This window comes from Stegodyphus dumicola, chromosome 10, assembly GCF_044657685.1.
Source record: "Stegodyphus dumicola isolate Sdum_Otavi_A_Nest chromosome 10, ASM4465768v1".
NCBI classification, from domain to species: Eukaryota; Metazoa; Arthropoda; class Arachnida; order Araneae; family Eresidae; genus Stegodyphus; species Stegodyphus dumicola.
The window spans coordinates 94,812,476-94,837,411 of NC_140777.1; the positions used below are offsets into that span (position 1 = coordinate 94,812,476).

The 24,936-nt window shown below is 32.8% G+C and overlaps 1 protein-coding gene across 4 annotated transcripts in view; it reads left to right on the forward strand.

Annotated features, from left to right (window-relative positions):
• LOC118179705 (gelsolin, cytoplasmic-like) overlaps positions 1–24,936 on the forward strand; it is a 301,004-nt gene that overhangs the window by 115,815 nt on the left and 160,253 nt on the right. For all 4 annotated transcript variants that reach the window (XM_085825276.1, XM_085825274.1, XM_085825275.1 and 1 more), the window contains exons 6-11: positions 1,176–1,317; positions 7,695–7,776; positions 15,810–15,908; positions 19,632–19,788; positions 21,428–21,555; positions 22,408–22,542. In XM_085825276.1, coding sequence (XP_085681402.1) covers positions 1,176–1,317; positions 7,695–7,776; positions 15,810–15,908; positions 19,632–19,788; positions 21,428–21,555; positions 22,408–22,542 — 743 coding nt within the window. The remainder of the gene's footprint in view (positions 1–1,175; positions 1,318–7,694; positions 7,777–15,809; positions 15,909–19,631; positions 19,789–21,427; positions 21,556–22,407; positions 22,543–24,936) is intronic.

The window sequence follows — 24,936 nt, forward strand, 5'->3', positions numbered from 1 at the left end:
TTTTACTTCGCAATTTAACTTATGTCATTTGATGGAAAATTTGCGTAAACGTCTGGTCTGAGCGAGTGCGTGACGAAATGACGCATGAAGGAAAGAATCAATGTAAAGTTAACTGTTAGTAAAATTTAAAGAAAAAAGCCACTAATCTTTAAAATATGTGGGACTATTATACGTATTAAATATAAATGTTTCAAGATATTTTATACTTTAATGCTAATTACTTTAAAAAAATTATGAAGTTAATTTTATACATGAATTTATTTTATAATTAAGTTAAATATTAGATTATTGAATAATAATGCATTCTACTTAGGTTTATTTTATTCCTTCAAATTACAAAAGTGACGTTACAAAAGCGGTATTATAAAAGTAAAGTTCGGGTGTCGATAATTGCTTTAGTTTATTCAATTACCATTGGCTTGATAGGTCTTTAATTTTTTTCATAGATTGCCCTTAAAAGTCTTTAAAAGTACTTAATTTCCATGTGCAAAAATGTATAGAAACCTTGGATTAGTTGCACATCTACTTTGTGGTGACAGTGTAGAGTACTGGGAACTAAGTCTGAAAAGTGGCTTTGTAATAGATGTCCAACTTGCCTATATCTGACAGACAATAATCTGTACATTATCTGCAAAGACTGATCAAAATTCAGGAATTTGATATTATCGCTCTTTCCACCCAAACATTAATAATCATTCTTTGTTCCATAGACTGAAACATTTCTTGCTTCTCATAATTACCACATATGATTGACATGAGTGAGCTCTCACTGTACTCTAGAATAAAAAGTATTTCATAATCTTGGTTGAATGGCAAGCCTAATATTCTCAAAATATGTAGATATAATGCCTGACATACTTGTCATGCAAACTTTTCAGATATGATTCGATAAAATGGTTTTAAGTCATCTTTATAAATGGTAATTAATGTACTTTATAAGTTGTTAACCTGTAATTTTCTTTGCAGGCATATGCCAAAAATTATCTTTTATAATTTTTGTATGTTAATGTTTATTTTCCATTAAAATGTCATTTGTTTAATATCGATAAAACAATACATATATAATTTAATAAAAATAATTAAATATTAAATATCTGATGATAAGCACTTTGAATATAACTGTAATTTGTGTCATTTTTAGTACATATAATAAAATTTTCATGATGTTTTACCAGACTCTGATAGCTCTCATAGTGAGCTTGAAGAATTCTTTGATGAACTGGGTGATGGCTCTGCCGATGATGTTGCTGATGCTAGTGCAGGAGGTGACGATTCAGTATTTGAATCAAGCTTGGAAGCAAAAATTGCACTGCACAGGTAATATCTTAAATATGAATTTTGTGCAATTCTTACTGCCCTTCCCTTAGAAAAACAAAATTTGACTTGAACACGGACCTCTCGAATACGCACCTTGTGCTACCGTTATACCACGAAGGCATGCAGAAAGAAGAAAATACCGTAACACATTTTTCAAATACGTAGTTTTTTTTTACTTGAATTTTTCCTGCTTTAAAATTGCATACTCTGAACTTTCATTATCAATTTCATGATTTATAGAAAGTTGTAAGATTCCTATCTTTTGTGTTACAGCTAAAGTTGAAGAACCTTAAGAACTGGTAAGTGAATAATTGCTTTAGTTCAGTAGACGCAGAACAGATATTCAAGAAGGGTTAAATACCCTTTATTATTCCAAATAAAGTTTGACAGACTACTCCTTTCTTGGAGTTTACAATAAAGCCTCCACTTGGGCTTGAACTCAGGAATCCTAAGAAATAAAGCTTAACTAAACTGAAAAGATATAGCCGAAGCTAACAAGATTCTAACAGAGTTGGCCCCTTAACGCTAACTAACGGCGAAGCTATCAAGGGCCTAAAGTACAGCCGAGCGTGATAATAGCTTAAGAGAGAGAGAGAAAGTAGCCTAAAAGGCGAACGCGCGCTGCTCAGAATATCTGGCTTTCTAACGAAGTCAGTAGAACTTCAAAGTTAAATACTTCTCCTCATTTACATTTCACCGCGATTCTGAAAACACGTTTTGGCCGAAAGTTGTAAGCTGAAATTCAGAAAGGACAGAATTAACTGTTAGAGAAAATAGGATAAACCTTACAAAGTCACTGTGTATATTTTAACTTCTGTGTTTGTATTGCATGAATAATTTTGTTTTTTCTACTTTATATTTTTAATGAACTTTTATATATTTTTACATATTAAGAGCAATTCACAAATAGGAGAAGGTCATAAATAACTTATGTAATTATTTACTGTATATATTACATACTACTACTATTATTATGTAATATGTATATACATTCATTACATAATAATAATACTTCATTATAAAACTTGGCTAATAATGTGAGTATTCTTTCAATATGAAAATGGTCATTAAGTAAAAGGTAAAACAAATTTTTAGTATATGTTATCTGATTATGTAAGTATACTGTGAAAAGTATCAGGACATGATAATTACTTATTTCAACAGCACTTCTATTTAGACAAATTAGTTTCTCTAGGATTTTGTGTATTCTATATGAGCTTAACTTATAAAATTATGAGGGTACACTTTTAATTTTTAGAAACTATTTATTTACAATCTTAGAATGTATAATCACAGAGAACTGCAATACCAGCATAGTTCTATTTCTCAATCCCTCTCCAAAGTGTTGCCAATTACAAGTTACTAAATATTAAATGTTACCATTTACAAATTATTAAATATTACATCTTCCGTTTTTTTAAAAAGTTCAAAAGTTTTAACAGTCTAAAATCAGTCCAAATACCTGGCCGGCTTTCTAATCAGTCTCCCACTTCTAGTTCTTAGCTCACCGTTCCTTGTTTCTGAGTTAGCAGAGTTTGGTAGTTGATCTTCTAAACTTTGCCCTTGAGAATATCTGGAATCATATCCTTTTACATCTGTTTTCTGTGTATTAACTCCTTGTTCTGTTCCTCTGATATTCTCATCAACAGCTAAACTGTTTCCTCTAATATCTTTTCTATTTCTTCTCAATACTGATCCACCTGATCTAAGTATATATGATCTAGGCGTCTTATGCACTTCTTCTACAACTGCTGGTTTCCAGCGATTATCTTGATATACCCGAACACAATCTCCTTTATTTAGCAATGGTAATGTTTTTGTATGACGATCATAATATGACTTCTGTTTAGTTCTTTCTTGGTTGATTTTTTCTTTTACATTTCTCACAACTTGAGGTTTAAGTAATTCTTCAGATGTAGGAAGAATCGTTCTTGTTCTTCTACTCATAAGTCGTTGAGCTGGTGATCCTAGCATCTCATTAGTTGGAGTGTTCCTATGAGCTAACAATGCTAAATAAGGATCAGCATGATCTGCTTGAGCTTTCTTTAACAATTTCTTCGCCGTTTGTACTGAACGCTCTGCTAATCCGTTCGACTGTGGATGGTATGGGCTGCTTGTTATATGTTTAAATTGGTATTTCTTTTCAAATTCTGAAAATTCTTTACTTGCAAACTGAGGTCCATTATCAGATATCACTATCAATGGTATACCGTATCTTGCAAAATGAGATTTCATGTAACTGATCACTGTCTGACTTCGAGTATCCGGTAGTTTGCAGATTTCAAAAAAGTTGGAATAATAATCTACAATTAATAAATATACATCTTTGTTAATCTCAAATAAATCTGTCGCAACTTTATACCAAGGTAAATTGGGAATTTCATGTGGTATCATAGGCTCTCTTATGTTTTTGTTCTGGTATTCATTACATATAGAACATTTTGAAATTTTATCTTCTATCTGCTTGTTCATAAATGGCCAAAACAAAACATCTCTAGCTCTTTTCTTACATTTTTCTATACCAAAATGACCCTCATGAATTAAATTTAACATTTCCTTTTGCATAGATAAAGGAATAATTACCCTTCCTCCTTTGAAAAATAAATCATTTTCCATTGTCAACTCATCTCTGTAGTCCCAAAATACTTTGACTTGAGGTTCTACCTGATGTTTCCTTTCTAGCCAGCCTCTCAGAATATATTTCTTTAAGCACTGTAGTGTAGCATCACATTCACTTTCTTTCTTTAATTCATAAATTTTGTCATCAGATGCTGGAATCAGTGTACAAATTTCTGTATCTTCATCATTATCTTCTTCTGTTGTATTCAAATATGCTCTACTCAAAGTGTCTGCTATTAATAAGTGTTTCCCCTTTTTGTATCGTACATCTAGATCATATTTCTGTAAATTTAACAGCATTCTTTGCAATCGCTGTGGTGCTTTAAAAAGAGGTTTCTTAGTTATGCTTTCTAATGGTCGATGATCAGTTTCAACTGTAATACGTTTGCCATATATATATTGATGAAATTTAGAACATCCAAAAGTAATAGCTAAAAGCTCTTTTTCTATCTGAGCATAATTTTTCTGATTTTTTGTTAGAGCTCTGGAAGCATAAGCAATTGGTTGGTTTTCTTGTAGTAAAACAGCACCTAATCCTTCAGAACTTGCATCTACTGAAAGAGTTACATCCTTATTAACATCATAGAATTTTAATACGGGTGCTTTTGCAATCAGTTCTTTAAGTGTTTCGAAAGCTTTTTGATGCTTTTCAGTCCAGTGCCAGAGGACATTTTTCTCAAGTAACTGTCTTAATGGTGCAGTAATAGTAGTTAAGTTAGGAATAAATTTGGCTAAATAATTAATCATTCCCAAAAATCTTTGTAGCGAAGGCACATCTGTAGTTTCTGGCATTTTAACAATTGCTTCGACTTTAGAAAAATCAGGTTTTAGTCCATTTTCACTTAACTCGTGTCCTATATAATTCACACGATTAACTTTTATTTTACATTTAGCCTTATTGAACTTCAAATTATTTTCTCGTGCTCTCTGGAGTACTTTTTTAAGTCGTAGCTCATGTTCCTTTTCATTAGATCCCCATATTAAGATATCATCTATAATACATTCAACACCATCTAGACCTTCTATTATTTGGCTTAATTTTCTTTGGCAAATTTCTGGAGCTGAACATATGCCAAAAGGTAATCTTTTAAATTTGTATCTGCCAAAAGGTGTATTGAATGTACACAAATTACTACTTTCTTCGTCAAGCTGGATTTGCCAAAAAGCACTATTAGCATCTAAAACAGAAAATATTTTTGCGTTAGGCATTCTAGTGACAACTTCGTCAATGGTTAACATCGGATAATGTTCTCGTTTTATAGCTTTATTTAAATCTCTACGATCTAAACATATTCTTATTTTGTTCGGTTTGACAACTGTAACCATTGAATTTACCCATTCAGTTGGTTCTTTTACTTTCTCAATAACATTTAAATTTTCCATTCTTTGTAATTCTTTCTTAACTTTATCACGTATAGCTATGGGTATTTTTCTTGGAGGATGAATGACTGGCGTTACATCTTGTTTTAACTGGATTTTATATTCTCCATTCAAACAACCTAAGCCTTCAAATACATCTTTGTATTCCTCCAGTAAGTCTTCAGTGTAAACAGACATTACTTTCTGAATCAAACCTAGTTGCAAACATGATTTTAATCCTAATATAGAAGGTACTTCTTTGTCAATAACTTGGAATTCCACAACATAATTATTTTTTCCATATTGGCAGTTAAGTACTACTTTTCCTAAAGTATCCATTTTATTCCCAGAGAATGTAACTAATCTTTTAATTTCAGACTTCTGTATCGGAACATTTAGCAATTTCAGTTTGCTTTTAGAAATAACATTGCACATTGCTCCAGTATCTAACTGCAAATTTAGTTTACTTTTATTTACATTAACGTCAACAGTCCATTTCTCTTCCTTGTTATCTGAATTAAGGTTTAATGTGCCAACATAAAATTCTAACTCTTTCTCAGAGTCATGATTTATTAATTTAATTTGTCTATCTTTTTTGTTTACCTTGACTGCTTCATTTTTTATTATATAGCTTTTACACTGACTCGCGAAATGATTTGCCTTTTTACATTTATGACAGATTTTTCCATATGCTGGACACATTCGATACTCATGAGATGTTCCACATTTAGAACAAACTTTTGTCTTTTGTTTATTGGTATTTACCTCTTTGTAGGTATTCTTATTATATTTACTTAGTTTCTTTTTCACTAAGTTTACAGCAGTTTCCTCATCCTTTATGATTTTCATTTGATGTGCACTTATTTCAGCAGATCTGCATATATCAAGAGCTTTTTCTAATGTTAATTCTGTTTCATGTAACAATCTTGCTCTCACTATATCATCTTTAATACCACAAACAATTTTATCCTTTATTAAACTATCCGTTAATTGTGCAAACTCGCATGTTCTAGCTTTATTTCGAAGATCAGTTACGTATTCATCTATGGTTTCTGACGCGGTTTGATTTCTAGTAAAGAATAAATGTCTTTCATATGTAATATTTTTCTTAGGAATACAATATTCTGTAAATTTTGTTTTAATTTCACTTAATTTAATTTCTTTACCCTCTTCTATAGGAAATGTATTATATATTTCAAGACCACGAATTCCTATTACATGAAGAAAAGTATTAACTCTTACCTTCTCTTCTTTATTATGTAATCCACTAGCTACTTCATATATTTCAAATGATTGCAGCCATCTCTGCCAATTCGAACCCAGATTTCCATCAAATTTCATCGGCTCTGGTGGTTTTAAACTTTCCATTTTGAAAGCAAAACACTCCTGACACCATATAAAATTATGAGGGTACACTTTTAGCTTTTAGAAACATTATTAAATATTACAAACTAATAATTACGGATGTCATAATATTTTGTAAATTTTTTAATTTGAATTTGTTGCGCATTTTCAAGATTTGGTATTATTATTGATTTCAATTTATCAAAAAATATGTTCAGCTTGTTAATGAAAAATTTATTTTTTTTAATTCAAATTTGTAACTGAGCATGTTAATTTTTTGTTTGAGAAATTAAAAGCTGATATTTATGAATGAAACTTTTGCTTGCTTATTAATGGTTGACTTCACGAGAATAATAAATCCGTAATCCTATACTTGATGAATTTGAAAGATAATTGTTTAGAACCTGGTGCTTAATATAGTAAAAATAAAAATGGTAAGCAAGAATTCATAGAAATATTATTTTACGGCAGAGCATGTAATACGCTTGTGGCTCATGAATCATTCATAAAATTCAAGTTCTTAGGCTAAAGATTATTAATTTCAAAAACTTTATTGCATCAAGTGCGCTGAAATTTTGAATAGTCTGTGTATTTTTCACCAAGTGGATTATTAACTACTTAGCTGAAAAATTTCAAATTCCTGGGTCTTCTAGCCTTTGAGATATTTTTAACAGAATATCTGGTATCAGAACTGATAGTTAAATGTATAGCTTTTCAGTTTAATAGTTTCAAAAGTGTATTTTTGGATTTTTGATCAGCATATTGAATAAGTGTGTAAAACAGAGGTACAATGCATCATTATTACCTCATTCTATTTCATCACTTAAATGTGTCTAAAACTGATAAATTGTGCTGATCATATGTATATCTGGATTATTACAGCAAAAAATACGCTTTTTATTTTGCTTTCATCTTATTATGTATGTAAAAATATAGTATTATTTTGCTTTCTGATCCATTTTACAATAAAATTAACTTTTTTCAGTAATTATTGGGCATTTATTCTTTATGTGCAAGGAATGTTTAGTCATTATGAATTAAATGTTTTTGATTAGAATTTGGGAAGATGATTCTGGTGAACTTCAGATGGAACTAGTAGCAGAAAAACCTCTGAAACAAGAATACCTGAAATCTGGTGTAAGTAGTTGCTGTTATGTAATGGAAATATAGAATCTATATAATTTTTATCAAGCTGTTACTAAAATAATTAAGAGTTTTGTTAGAGGTACAAAATTATGTATTATGTATGTAAGCTTTGGATTGATTATGTATGTAAGCTTTGCATTGAAAGAAGTTCTTAATAACTTCTTTCAATGCAGATATCCATCTTTATGGAGCTTCTAGCGTACATTGTCCAACAAACTTTTAACTGAGACACAATAACACGCCGAACAAATACTAATTCAGAAGTCAAACAACAAAAATCAGCGTTATATTTTCAAATTTTCACAGGACTAGTTCCGATGGTTTTACCGAACCACCATCCTCAGCTGCACCGAACCACCATCCTCAGCTGCAGAAAAGCAAAATTTTGCGATTTTGCGTTTCTGCAGCTGAGGATGGTGGTTCTGTAATAACATAGAAACTAGTCCTGTGAAAATTTGAAAATATAACGCTGATTTTTATTGTTTGACACCTGAAACTTTTAACTGACTGACAAAAGTTTCCAGAATTTAGTATCTATTAAGCACAATGTAATCTATTTTACTATTGAGTTTGATAGAATTATATTTGCCTTTTAATCAAAAAAAATATTTATCAGAGAAACAAATATGAATATAAAATTTTTAATGAGAACATTATATCTGCTTACTTAATAACACTGCATCTCTGTCTACTTTAAGACATATTAGTGATTATGAAGAATATATTAAAACCACTGATATGAAATATTTGTTTTTATTTTACTGTTTGTATGCTTTATGTGGGGTGAGCAATAACTCATGAATATAAATGCTTTTAAAAAGAGGTGTCATGATTCGGTCGCGGACACTTAGCCGACGGGACACTTAACTGACACCAGTTAGCCGACAAGGACACTTAGCCGACAAGGACACTTAGCCGACATGGACACTTAACCGACATGGACATTTAGCCGACAGGACATTTGGCCGACACGGACAGTTAGCCGACAGGACATTAAGCCCACAATGAGTCTGGCTCTTCTACTGCTTCCAGATTTCTAATACTTTCACATTTCATTACTACTTTACTCAACACATCACACTACATTGATTCCCGTATAAAGTCGTTCCGCTTCTCCCACTAATGAAATTTCCTTTGCCTGTCGGAAAGTAGAGAGATTCGCCCTACTCCTCGCCTCACTAGAACTACTTTTTTTTTTTTTTTTTTCCTGAAATGCTATTTACACCTTCAGAATGCAATTACACGTTTAGGCATCGCATATTTATTAATCTGGGATAAGTCTCTGGCGCAGGAATTCGTACCTCGCGGCCTGTGGCCACGTAACAGAAGTAGGTTTGGTTTATGAATTACAGCAAAGCTAGAGGGCTATCTGCCTAAAGGGAGGGATACCTTCGTAGAGGACTTTTTAAGGAAAACTGGCTTGTATATATGTTACACATGGGGAAAACGACAGAAACACACATGCAGCCTGCCCGTTCGCGGGATTCGAAATTCGGACCGAACTGCCAGTGTTCAGTGACTTTACCGCTCGGCCGCTGCTGAGCATAACAGAAATAGAGTGACCGTTTTACTTAATATATCACCAGTCTCTTCCAATGAAAATGGCCTTTTTAGGCTAGAACTTTATAAATGCATTCAGGAAAATGGTAATGGTAATGAGAATGGGAAAATGGTAATGGTACATGGTAATGGGAAAAATTCACCAAAATTTTTCACATTACCATGTAGCTAAACCAAAAACGAGAAAAAGAAGGAATGAAAGGAGGAAAAAAATAATAAAATTAATGAAAAGTGAAATGAAAATTTGTACATTTTTAACAGCTATTTAGAAAAGTTACATTTTATGAGAAAAACATTAATATAACATATTATATTCAAAATTAGACATCGCGACTTTCAAAAGAGGGTATGTAATATTATGTAGTTACATGACAAAGGCCAACTCATACTATAAGTTGGCTTGACATGACTGACCCAGTTAAACCAGACATGACTGACCCATGACTGACCGATAGAGCCAGACTCATTGTGGGTTTAATGTCCTGTCGGCTGAATGTCCATGTCGGTTAAGTGTCCATGTCGGCTAAGTGTCCTTGTCGTCTAAATGTCTTGTCGGCTAACTGGTGTCAGTTAAGTGTCCCGTCGGTTAAGTGTCCGCGACCGGTTTATGACACCTCTTTTTAAAAGCATTTATATTCATGAGTATTGCTCACCCCATCTATCGGTGATAGATTTAATTGGATCAGTCAGTGACTTTTCAGGTTGTCTCACTTTGCTCCACCCTGCTTGGTTTGTGGCCCCATCTGCAGCTTCATCCGATTTCTCTATGATAAACTCTCTCTTTGGATTGAATAAAACAAAACCTTAAAAACTTTTATTTTACTTCTTTTTATTTACTTACGTAAAACCTTTTATTTTACTTCTAAATTAAACATTATGTACCAGTTTAGTGCTATAAACATTGACCTAAGTATTTTAAGAGAGAGGCGTGGTCAATGCTTAAATGCTAATCGCTTATGCATTATATGCCCAGTTGGGCTTTAATAAGCTATGTTGATCTAATCCCCTAAGGACAATCAGAGTGGCAACCATCAGCTTGTTCCCAGCCGGGAAATCGGAGCAGATACATGTGGTCAATAAAATTTTACAGAATTTTTATCTCAAGAATGGTGATGTGAACAGCTCATTATAGAGGTCACAAATAATTCATACCTTTGTTGTCTCAAAAATTCACTTTTTAAATTCTTTTTAATAACAAAATAAAATATTTTTGCTAAACTAACCCTTCACCACCATATGTTTCTATAAAAACGTATAATGGCATTGCGTACTCCCTTGACTTTATCCATATACATGTCGACCTATTTTCACTTAAAAAAAATCCAAGAATTGCACAAACTTGCATTGCGCACTCCTTTCACTTTGCCCATGTACACATCGATATATTTTCACTTAAAAAGTCAAAGGAGCACCCAATTAATTCTACAATATAGGCAAACAAAAAATACATAATCTCAATAAACTACATTTTAAACCAAACAATAAAATAACATAAAAAAGGAAAAACATGTTATACATTTAAGCACTACAAAAAGCAAATATCCACTTACCATATTTAGAAGTTCCTTCGTCTTTAATCTGTGGCACACAAAATTCCTTAAGAGCATCCCAAAACTTCCTAAAATTATTTGAACTCGAATCCGTATATCGGTGTAGCCACATCTGAACCTTTCTTCCTGCAAACCCATTCAAATGGTTTTTACTTTCGACTAGACGCATATCCTTCGTACATACAGGGCACATATAATGGCTACTAAGTAAATCTTCATTTACACACCAGTCAATTAACGCTCTTTTTCCCTTTTGTTCCAAATCTTACAGAAACTTCAAATTAATCTTACTACATTCAGCCATTCTACGGTCTAAACAATGAAACCAACACACACCACAAAAGCGCTTACAAAAACATCCGATGATAAAAAATTTCCCAGAATCATGCACCCGATTACGTCACAATAGGGTTTCCATAATATTCAACTACTCAGGCTACCATAAATGAAGCAACTTGGCGATAAATGAAACAACAATTTCGCCATAATACAAGGGATACCTTAAAGTCTACTCTAACCCCTTATTTTAATAATTAAGTTAGCTAAAAAAATTCCTTTTTCCTTTCGAAATTTAATTCATATTCCCTGACGAGAAATTTCAGCGCTTTTTCAGTTTGGCCAATATACACCAAACAGCACGATACATATATCAAACAGTGCTATATTAACAGAATAACTGAAAGCGTATATGAGATCTTTAAGAATCGAAACATGAATATAATAAGTGATTATATTCACTATGTGATTATATTCAATATGATAAGTGAAAAAAATAACTTAAATATTGAACTTATGGAGAAGTCGAGAAATTTTGTAATTGATAGTAAGTTTAAATAATTGTTAGGTACGTGTCAGTTAAACATCACTGTAGGTTAGTATCCTGTTGACTAAATTTCTCGACAGAGTAGTGACCCTTAGCTAAATGTCCTGACGGCTAACTGTCCGTGTCGGCTAAATGTTCTGTCGGTTAACTGTCCATGTCGGCTAAATGTCCTGTTGGCTAACTGTCGTGTCTGCTAAATGCCCTGTCGGCTAAGTGTCCTTTTCAGCTAAATGTCTGTGTCGGCTAAATGACCTGTTGGCTAAGTGTCCGTGTCGGCTAAATGTCCTGTTGGCTAACTGGTGACGGTTAAGTGTCCCGTCGGCTAAGTGTCACGGACCCGTCATAAACAGGATATGTTTCTGATGACCTGGGGACAAGTAAATTTCAGACAAATAAATTTATAAAATTCCATTTAAATGAACTTCTTTACACTGCATATAAAATTGCAACTCTTTACATTCCATTTCAAGCAAGTCAGTAATGGAGTAACTTCTCTGAGTAGTAGTGCTATCTGGATGTTTTCAAATGTTCTTCAGAATTGCTTCCAACAGTAACAATGTCGTCGAGATACACAAGGCATACTTCGTATGAGATTCTTTTCAAAACTGTTCCCACTAGGTGTTCAAATGTCACTGAAGCGTTTGCATAATCCAAAAGACGTTACTTTAACTTCCAATTCCTTGACCGGTAGTTAAATGCACTCTTCTCCCAATCTTGAGAGAGTACTTCCACTTGCCGGTAGCTACTTTTCAAATCCAATGTGGGAAATCATTTGTTTCCTGCCATCATATCTAAGGTGTTGTTAATTCGAGGCAAAGGATAACTGTCTTCTTTCAGAATGTCATTTAGATGTCTGAACATAGTAAAAAAAATTCTCAAGGCTGATTAGAAACAAAATTGTCTATATTGCACCTTCTAACTGAGCTACCGTTTCACTCAAAATTAAAAGATCTGCAATTCTATATAATAAATAAACAACTAAATACAAGACATGAGTCGCCCAACCGTATAATGGTTAGCGTCGCTGGCCCCCCAAAAAGACCTAGATGAAAATTTTAAATTCAGCATTTTGTTTCATTTCATGTTAAAAAAAATTTATTAACTTTTCATCGGACTTGTGCATTCAACCTCTTACTAACCTGTACGCACGCAACACTTTTGGTGGCAGCGGTGGGATTTGAATGCCAGTAACAAGAGCGATGGAAAAACAATAAAACGATTACTGGCAACCTTTGCTGCGTTCAAAGGAGAGATGAAAGCTAACCAAGAATCAGTTAAAGTAGAGATGAAAGCTCGGCAAGTAAATTTTAAAGAGGAGATGAATGTTTTTCAGGAATGTGTTAAAGAAGAGATGAAAGCCGTTCAAGCAGGTCAAGAAGCAATGAAAAAGGAAATTACTTGCATAATAAAAAAAAGAACAAATTTGAGGCTTTGGAAGGTCGAATAGTCGCTATGAAAATAAAGTTGGACAAATTGAAGAAAGAGTTTATTCTGTAAAAGAAAAATAGAAGAAAGAGTTTATTCTGTAAAAGAACAGATAGAAGAACGAGTTTCTGCTGTTTAGCAACGAATAGAAGGAAAAGTTTCTGCCGTCCAACAACTAATTGATGGCAGGGTTTCTGCTGCCGTCGCCAAAGAAGTTGATAAAGAAGCGCATAGCGACAAAAGAAAACAATTCTGAAGGTTTAAAATTTCAACCCATGCCTGCTCGTCCCTTTCTGAAGCTATCGACACATGACAGAAAGACCTCCTGGCAAGTGTATTTGACACAATTTTTTATAGTGACGGAAGCGAATGGATGGGATCCCCAAGGTAAGACCTGTCATCTCGCCGCTTCTCTGAGAGCAGACGCTGTGGTATCCTTCAGACTCTTTTCGAAAACAAAAGGCTAGATTTCGAAGCATTGTCCGGCGCGTAGGAGCTTCGCTTTGGGGAGAAATGTTAAAAAGACTACAGCAGGCTTCAATTAAAACCCCGTAAACAGAAGCCCACGGAAATTCTCCAGAACTTTCCACGGATGTTGAAAGGCTGTCTCATTTCGCCTTTTCGGAATGCCAGAAATCCATAACAGAAACAAGGAAAATCCTGGCTCTGCAGTACGTTATCGATGGCATCCGGGATCCTAAACTACAGAAAGCTCTACGAATGGCGGATATCAAGGACATAAAAGCTCTCTAGTGAAATTCGAGGCAGCCAAGCAGGCAACTCGTACAGACCGCCAACCAGTCAAAGCTGTGCAAGTCCATGAGTCAGTGGATCAATTTATGGTTCGTTTAGATGATTTATCGAGCCAAGTCAATGCCTTGACATGGAGTAGGAGTGAGAACAAACTGCCTCTAAAGTGTTGGAAATGTAGTACTGAAGGCCATATACGACGGCATTGCAGAACACCCGATCACGGTAAATAAAATAGATGATTTGACAGTACCAGTTAGTGCCTTGAGACGGAATAGAAGTCAAAAGAAACAAGTCCTAAGGTGCTGGTACTGTGGTGCTGGAGGCCACATACGAATGAACTGCAGAACATTCCAGAGCATGGAAAATAAGACCGACGATTTAAACAGATAATTAAATGCTATGAGACGGAAAAGCAGTGACAAAAAACCAAAGTGCTGGAACTGCGGAGCTTAAGGCCACGTACGAAGGAACTGCAGAGTACCTCAGGTTACGGAAAATAAGACCATTTCCCAGCAAAGACGCAGGAAACAAATTAATGATCATATCCCGGAGCGGAGTTTGAACGATAGTAATGCCCCATTTTAAAGCGCTCAAGATTTCTGCCGTGAATGGCAAAAGTAATGGACTATACATCAATGGGCATATCGATGGAATTTCTTGCAATATGATCATTGACACAGGAGCTGATGTTACCATCATTCGGAAAGATTTAGAACAACAATTTTAAGATAAACTTATTTGGACGCCATCCTGTGTTACCTCCAGACTGTGTCTGGTGATACAATCGACGTAAATGGGGAGTTAATATGAACATCACGTTGCCGCCTACGATCACACGGCATATGTAGCAGATATCACAGATCCTTGCATACTTGGATTGGACTTTTTAAGGAAGTACAATTTTCCCTTGGACTTCAAAAACAACAGACTGCTTTCAGAATCAAAAGAAATAACTATCCATCATCAGAAGTGATCCTCACCTGGAAACGCCGACGCCTTATCTGAAAGACCCTGCTCAGATAGCTACCGAAATCATACTAGGGTCGAAGAGAAACACGAGACTACCGGCTATTCTCCATCTCAGATGCTCTGCGGGCGTGACCTTCGTCTGCCTTGTGATCTTTTGTTTGATCGCCCTACGGATGCGCCTTCATCACCTGAAGAATACATCCAAGATCTTCAGGCCCGGCTTGAAGTGATGCACAATTTTGCATGAGAGCGAGCCAACTTGGCGACAGAGAAGATAAGACTCGATACGACACCAGAGGTACTGGACATCAATTCAACGAAGGAGACAAGGTGTGGTCATAGAATCCGACTCGACGGAAAGGACTGTGTCCGAAACTACAGTCATCTTGGGATGGTCTGTACACAGTCCTAAACAGGCTGAACCACGTCGTGGTTCGGATCCGTAAGTCTTCGAACTCTAAGCCTAAAATCGTTCGTTACGACAGATTAGCTCCTTACTATGGCCATAGTACATAGTGTATATAATGTAAATGGTGTAAGATCATGGTCCTTTTTCTTTCTAAATTTGTATTTGATTTGTATTTATTATTTGATTTGTTTTATTAAGTTACTTATTGCATTTGTTGTTTATGTTTTTTAAGTATTGTAATGTTTATTATTGCATTAATGCCTTAGTTGTAAGTTTGGCTTCCTGTATAGGGATTGTACTGCCCGGAACGTGCAGTCCTTGGGAAGGGGACAGTGTTACGGATTTTGTATTTAGTTGGCTATTTTTAGTAGAATTGTAATTAAAAATAGCCAACTAATTATAAAATCGATAACAATATTAATAGGAGTTATATTCATTTCATTACTATGATATCCTACATTATTTTGATTTACCCTACATATATATGCATACATAATAATAATTTATGTGTTATTGCCTATTTGAATTTTTTCAGGACTGTTACTTATTAGATGGTGGAGTTAATGGTCTATTTGTTTGGATTGGAAAAAATTCCAGCAAAAGAGAGAGAGTAGAAGCTATGAACATGGCTAATGTATGTATAATATTTTTATTATTTTTTTGTTTAGGATGTAAAATAAGAAAGTTAACTCGGTATTAAAATTTGTGGAAAGAATCTATTTAATAGAAAACTATTGGATAAGACATTATATGCTGTATTTTATTGAATAATAATTTCCTGTAAAACCTGTAAATCTTCAGAATTACTAGATTGCAGCATTTTATTTTGTGTCATTTTCTATTCTATAAATAAAATTAGTGTTTTTTTTTTTTTTTTTTTTTTTTTTTTTTTTTTTTTTTTTTAAGGTAAACTTGTTTGGGCATTTGGTTCTACCTAGAAATTATAATGCATTTCCTGTGTGTAAAATAAACGAATACATATTTCTGTTTATTAAAATCAGTATTAATCAAATCAGGGTAAATTGGTAATATTTATAACACTCATGTAATCATGTTTGACTTCTCCAATACTCTTGTAATCAGTTTAAAATCATTTGAATTTTATTTCATGTTTTTATCTTTGGAGTAAATGAATATGATTAAGTATCAGGCTAAATGTTTCTAACTGTGAACATATATTCAATGCACTTAACTATATTTTAGAATCTGAATAATTAAAAAACTAACATTTGAAGAAAATATGATTACCGTTTTTCTTTCTATATGTATTCATTCTAAAGCTGTAGATTTCTTCATCCATTCTCAAACGTTTGAATTTCCTATTTGAATGTCAATCTGGAGTACATTTTAATTTTTTCCATAGTAATTTAAATATGTAGTTAAATTATGTATGTAAAATATCGCATTGGCTATGACTTAGTAGTTTCTTTTTGGGGGGGAGGGGGGGTAGCTGAAAAGACGTAATCTTAAAACTTTGTAGATTCAGCACTGCCTATATATTTGTTAAGGTACATAGTATATAAAAAAATTGCATAAGTAAGTATCACTTGAATGTTTGGTTGTAGACTTATGGTTCATAAAAATAAATGATTAAATTAAATCACACTAATTTAGTTTTTTTAACAAGGTCTGTCATACATCTTATGGTAAAAAAAATGTATGAAATCTAAATTTTTATAAGGGCTTGTTAGGATAAAGTGCCAGCAAAAATAATGTTCTGTTTAAATTTTTGAAAGCAAATTTTTAAGATATTTTTATGTTAGAGAAAAGATTTAAAAGCATAAATTTCACTGGTTTGTAGAAATGCTAAAATTAGGAATTTTATATGTAATGTTAGTCTGATTTATATGACTCTTAATGATCATTTACTCTTTGACTAAGTGGTTTAAATCTTCGTTTTGATGTTTTTTTCTCCATGGTCAGGTTTGAGTATTATGGGGTGGTTCCTCCCCTAAATTATGTTTTCTAAGATAAGAAATGGTTTACTAATCAGAGCTTTTTTTTTTTTCGAATAACTCATATTTACAAAAAAACTTAAAATCCTGTATACATTGGTTGAAGGTGTCATGCAACAAAAATAATCAGAAATCTCATTTTTTTCAAAATGGACCCATGAGTCTATCACAAGTATTCAAAAGATATGCAGTCGTACATTCTTTCTGAAATATCCTTTATATTCATTTATATGTACAGTATAAAGTAAAAATCATTATTTAGTTTAATATTTTTTTTATTGTGAATAAGTTTAGTTTTATTACATACAACAAAAAGCTTAGAATAATTATTACCTTATAACTGTGCCTTGCTAGAACAAAAATTAATACTAAAAAATGTTCAGATTTTTGCACCAGTTGCATAAAAATTGCAAATTTCATTAGTGAGAAAAGATTTAATGTCTTTCCACTATTACATTCTCATAACAGACTATAATATATGACATGTTTATTCAAATAAAATGTTTATAATATTTATTAGTATGTATACTAAAATATAAGGTAACTATGCAACTTATGTCTAAAGAAAGAATTAATTGGTGGAAGAATATTTTTTTAATTTTACATGCGTGATTTAAAAACTTGTAATATAACAACTTCCTTTCAAATTATGCAAAATGGACATTGTCGATTTTTCTTTTACTAAGGTAAAGAAATGCATGCTATTTTTTATGTCACGCATGCATACTCTACGCTATACGTGAGAGTGTGTAAAAAAACACACACGCGCAAATTGGAGCATGGAGAAAGATTTATCTAATTGTGAAAAATCCAAGATTTATCTAATTGTGAAGAAGAGTGGGTAATAACTGAAGTTATTATTATAACATACTTTTTGTAAAGATTTTGGCATACAATTGTTATTACTATAACGTGTCTTTTTGTAAAGATTTTGGATTTCATGTATTTGAAATTGTATGCCAAACAATTTAAAATGTGAAATTCTTCGAAAATTTCGATCGTGAAAAATCGAGGAATGGTTAGATAGCTGCTCAACTGAGCTGGACTTTCAATGCTTGAGTGATGCAGATATCGTTTCAAATGTCACAAGAACAGAAGAGGCGGAGAGAGATATAGAAAATGCAAGCGAAAAATATCCTGATAATTCATTACATGAATTTTGATATAGAAATTATTTCTGTTGAAATACTATTAGATTTCGTCGATGAAAGGAGATCCGAATAAAATAATGGTATTTCGAACAATACGGAATAAAATCAGACAGATATTTAAACAATTTAAACAAAAATAATTACTGTTTTTTTAAGAAATAAATGCAGCAATATGCATGAAAATTGAAAACTTGAACTGTGTGTTTTTTAGTTATCCGTAACTTGGTTCCCCTACCCGGATAATCAAGAGTATACAGTATATTAGTAGAAGGAAGTATTTAGAGTATTTTCTTCCCATTCAAACATTTGAAACTGGTAGTTTTGTTATAATTTCATGTTAGTTAGGTTATTTGAATATGGCAAAGCTTAGGGAACTATGTGCCTAAGAGCAGAGATGCTTTTGTGGAGATTTTTTTAAAGGAAATTGGGTCATATTCACATCGCACATAGGCAAAACCATGAAAACCAATCATGCTGCCAGTCTTTTCACCTGGGTTCGAACCCAAATTAGGTCAAATTATCAGTATTCAGTGGTCGAATTACCATTTGGCCACTGGTAGGACTTTATGTCAATTATAAAGGTAGAAATGTTAATTAAAATAAGTTCAATTACTTTAAATATAAAACTGGTATAGCTCCATCAAGAGAAGAGTAGGATGATTTATTGGTTATACTTAAAGAAATTTTATCCTATAAAAAGAGTCTAAATTTGGCCAATAGTGTGAATTGACCAGTTTTTAAACAATTAATTTAAGTTAGTTTTCTAAGTTGATTTTTATGAATGGCATAACTTTAGATCTGGTGCTTATCTTGAGCAGGTTCAGTAAAAATGTCTTTAGCATTGGACTATTTTTTTTTTCACGTTAAAAGCTTAATATTATCTAATTTTCAATAACAATAAAAATGACCTTGTTGTAATTATATTTGTTTTGTGTTCTGCATAACATCCAACATATTTCAAATAAGTGTATTTTCACTACCATTAATATCTTTTTAGAAGTTGTTAAATCAGGCAAGCAAATTTCTGTGACAGAAACTTACCAATAGTTTTGATGTACACCCAAGATTAAAGCTAAATATTTAGCTTCAAAGTTTCATAGTTACACTTTTTCTACCTGTCTGTTGCTATAATATGTCTGTTGCTATATATGTCACTATATTTAGTAAGTATGGTATAAAAATTCTTAAATTACTCAAAATTTAAATTGGTTAACAGGAATTTACAGTTTTGGTACTATTTTACATTTTTAGAAATATATAGAAAAGCATAATTATCCAAAATGGTTGACAGTGAAACGAGTAATTGATGAAGGCGAGCCACCAATTTTTAAGTCTTATTTCTCCTTGTGGACTGAGCCTGATGATCAGCTGGGCCTTGGGCGACCATATACATTTGAAGAAATAGCAGGTATACTGTTTTACTGTTTGCAATTTTATAGGTAAAGTACTGTTTGAAAATAAATAATGTATTGCATATTTTTTAAATAGAAATATGATTTGATAGTGTTTTAGTACACAAGTTTATGCTATGCAATTGTTCAGCTTCAAATATCGCATTATGTAAAGAATTCCAAATGTTAACAAATGAATTACTTATGACTTTCCAATAAAATCTTATTTGCTATAATTTTATCTTGACCCTTTGTCGATATCATTTTTAATACTACAGTTCCATAGCATCTTATTATAACTATTTTAGTAATATCTCATTTAATAGTAAGATATTGGCGAACTTTGTTGAGTTCCTTATTTACTAAGTGACTTCCTGTTGCATTTAAGTCTGTATCATTAGCAGGCCTGAATTTATGGGTCTGTTCATTTGACATATAAATATTCAGTATTTTTATTTGAGCATATGTATATATAAATGTTTCATGCTAAAAAATAGTTCGTTGTTTCTAAAAGTTCTGCTGTTGAAAGGAAAAGGTACCCATTCAACAAATTATGATTATTTATATGAACATTCTTTTGATTCTGGTTGTGCGGTTCTGTAAATAATGCATTTTATATCGATATTTTTTATAAACAAAGCTATTGCTTATACTGTAACTCTTAATTAAATAAAGGAGGTCAGTCTAGGAGATTTCTAGGAGATTTTGAAAGAATGATTTTGATGAAAAATAATATCAATCATTTTTTGCAAAATATGTGGAAAAGATTAAAAATGAACTACAAAAACTGTATGAATAAATTACAAACCTGTGTATTCAAGTAATTCAATGCATTAGGGCTATGTTAATAAATGAGGAGTACTAGGAATTTCTTTTAAATTTCATTCTTTCCCATGAAGTGAACCTCATTGGGGGTTTTGTCATTAATTATCATGGGATTATGATATTATAAACTAATCTACCATACAGAGAATGTCATCATTTTCAGCCACCTTTTTATTATCTTGAAATATTTGCAATGTTTCCAGGAAGTCCCTCACTTCATTGGTCAATATTCAAAAAAGGGGGGAGGATTTTCTCTTCTTTTAGAAATTTGTAACTTTTTTTTTTTTTTTTTTTTTTTTGTTTTAAAAGAAGTTATAGAAATTACGTTAATTATAGGAATCATAATCTAGCCCCCCCCAGAACCCTTAAATATAAGAAAAAAGTTTTTCAATTTGAAAGTGAAGATTTCTTGATCCATTACTTACGTCATGATAATACTCCTGATCACACAGCTTCCTTCTTCCAGCTAAAAATAAAATAATATTTTATCTTGTCCTCCAAACTTGACTTTAGTCAGCACAACAATTTTGTTCTCTTGGTTGAAAAATCTGTTGAAAATTAAAAAATTGAGACTCAGATTCATAACTGCAGTTGTAATGATTAAACGAAAACAATTGGGGAATCCTGGATCAAGATTTTAGAATATTTTTCCAGCATGAAGGGAAATTTAAGGATACTTGTATTTAGTCCATATTTTTTTTTTTTTTTTTTTTTTTTGTTTTCTTTAAATTAACTTAAATTTCTGACTTATGAATGCATTTTAAATAACCATTTTAAAGAAATCTAAAAGAAAAATCCATTTGGTTCTTTATAATACCATGTACATTTTAGCTTCTCTACCAGATGAAGATTTATCAGGTGGAATAGGTGCTTTACACCATAAGAAACGTGTGCTGTTTTCGAAGAGTGTAGGAAAAGCAGTCAGCTTCATGCCTGATGATGGCTCTGGAAATGTTGAAGTGAGTATATTTTAGTTCTTTTTATAGTTCACAGTTCAGTGATAAACAACTTAAGTATATTACATTTTTATAGAAGCTCAAGCTTAAATCATTTTAAAATATATGTAACTTCTACAAGTGGAGGTTAAATGGACTATTTTCCATTTATATTTGAGTGTATTCTGGGCACTGAAAAAGTTACATATCCTACTAGTTGAAAATTTTATTAGTTATGTGAGTAGTATGAACATTATGCGTTATGTGCTACCTAGATTATCCATATGCTAATTTATTTCATGTTTTTTAATGGCTTAAAAAGTTATTATTGTTTTCAGTTAGTGTTTAATTTATTTTTCAGTTAGTTTATTTCAGTTTCAGTTTATTTTTCAGTTAGTGTTTTTAGTTAGTTTATAAATCCCTGTTCACTGTACATAAATATGGGAAACACGAGCACATTGTTTCCAATCACGAGGCCATTGATTTAATTTTAGTATTATAAAAGTGTGTTACTTATCAACAGAAAAAAAAATGAATTCCTGAAAAAATTAACTTACTTGAATTTCTTAATTATATTTTGCAATGAGTATTATTTTATATTATATGTGTAATAATAAAAAGCATTTCAAATACTCTACAATATTTCAGTTACAAAATATCTAAATTAATTGATTAATGAAACCTAGCATTAAAATTCTAATTACTTTTCGAAATTTAAACTATTAAATTTATACTGCATATAATAATAATAAAAAACTATATACACTTTTTAATCAGAAGTGCAAACGCAAATTTCACTTGTTATTTTGTAACTTATAATCCACCTTTTTATGATATTAAAGCAGAATTACATTAAAAATATTTTTTATTCTTCAGATATGGAGAGTTGAAAATTTTGATATTGTTCCTGTTGATCATGCTCAATATGGAATATTTTTTGGAGGTGACAGCTATATTGTAAAGTATACGTATCAGAAGAATGGAGAGCAATGCATACTTTACTTTTGGCAGGTTATTGATTTTATTTGCTAGTTTTCTAGGTATTGTGTAAGTCATTTATAATGGCACTGATTAAATAGCAATGCTTTAGTTCTTTTGGTGCAATCTTAAGAAAAAGACACAAAATAGTGACAGGCAAATGTAATTACATCATTTAAAAATATTTGACTTTACTTTTATTATTAATGTGAATATTTTATTATTTTCTTTCATGTAAAAATATTAAATTTGTACTTCAATGTTTTCAATAAATTTATTTTTAGTCACACTATATACCTTATATCAAATCTGATGTATAAAAAAAAGAAGAAATATTTTTTTTGTTTCCTTTTTATCAGTCAAATTTGATCACTTGCTACTTAATTTATTAATACTGCATCTAATTTATCTATGATATATTTTTTGCTTATTGCAGTGTTTCCTTTCAGCTCATTCAGCTACATAATCAAAGCAAAAGCAGTCTTAAAACTGAGCTTTCTAGAGCAATTCATGCACATTTATGTATTTCCCCCTCAAATTGAAGATATTTCTGCAGTAGTATTGTTGCGTTTTTCTTTTTTTTTCTTTCGACACCAGTTGTTACGTTATTTTCTTCCTTCACGTTCGCACGGGGTTCTTGTGGATTTGGAGTGAATAACGATGACATTCGATACTTGATGAAGTATCGAAACACACTTTATTGGCCAATATTGTCAGACCAGCTCCAAAACACGTTTTTGCAGTCGTCGAAGATCTACTATAAACACGCTTACACAATCAGCACAGCTTTCAGGTTATCAAGCTATCAGGTAGAGACAGCTTCACTGCAAAGCACCAGAGTACAGCTCCCGACTCTGCTTGGTCGTTCTCGGAACTCCACGTACTCTCGAGACTCTCCACACTACAACTTGCGATGTACTCAACGACACACAGAGCACAGCTCCCGACTCTTCGGTTCAGTCGTTCCCGGAGCTCAACATGCTCTCTCACCGATGCACTAACCGCGATACACTAACAGACTCCTTCGGTGAACTCAACGACCCACTCGGCAATCGCTGCCCGGCTGTCAACTCGATCGACTCCGCAGGAATTGACTCGTTAGACGAGACACCAACTCGATACTGACTATCTCGAGCTTTATGAGGCACTCTCCCTCGCCCTCTCGACGAGGCACACACACTCTGACTGCAGACTAGCAGGGTTTATATAGCTTTCGGCTTGTGTTCGAGAACATTCTGTGCTAAACCGTTAAGAATTCGTTTCAGAAGGTTCTCCATCCATCCATGGCATATCGCCAATTTTGTCACCAAATTTGGCAACCCTACCTTCCCTTGTCATTTTATGGCAACCCTAAAACTGCTTTGCGGGGAAGCTACCTTTACCGCGCCTGGACATTTCGTAACACTGCCCCCTCCCAAGGACTGCGCGTCCCGGGCAGTACAACCCTTGGTCAGAAGCCAAATTCGATACAAACAAAATAAAACAAATAGATAACATAACTAAAGAATCAAATATTTACACTATGTACAAGTTATATAGACAAATTAAACACATCACAATTTCAAATTATACAAATTAAAGTTAAGAATGAATTTCAGTCTCAGTCTGTTCACTAAAATATACCCAGGTGAAATACTTTTCCACTGCAGTTCTCAGATATATTTATGTTTTGCATATCACAGTCTGAAGATTCAGTCTTTTCCTCCACAGGGAGGTGTGAAAAAGTTTGTTCACCACTCTGTAGTTCATTCGCAGCATACATACAGTTCACCTTGGCATTTTTAGCAGCTGGTACATACTGGTTTTACCCCGTTTCCTGGGAACCAGCTTCAAATTCTGCATCAGAGTCATGAACGGAGCCCGATTCTTCACAAACACAAGTATCCAGGTTTAGAATCAAGTCCTTGTCTGCACAACCTACACTATGAGGCACACACATAGTTTGCAAAGTGAGTGAATTTTCTTGCAACACTGAAATGCGCTGCTTAAACTGCACATAGGCTTCTCCCATCTCTTCATCACATGCACTTTCAGATGGTTCAACACTTGCTGCCTGCGACTTCTTCAGTACATTATCACTTTCGACGATCTTGACAGTCGCGTTTTCACTTTGTTTTATCTCTACTTCAGGCACGTGAGATTCAAAATCATTCCCGTTTTTTATTTCTCATGTTTTCGTTCTTTTCCTTTAATCCCATTAAATGTTTCCTCCATCATTTCTTGATCTGTCTCAGGCAGTTCATTAGCTACTTCTTTCATTTCTTCATCCTTTGATTCTTCAGACGCCACTTCTGTCATTTCCACATTTTTTTTTTTTTTTTTGGCTCCAGTTTCTTCTGCAAGCTCCACTTTCATCTGTGGGAGTTGCTTTTTCTTTTTTTTCTGACACCAGTTGTTACGTTATTTTCTTCCTTCACGTTCGTACGG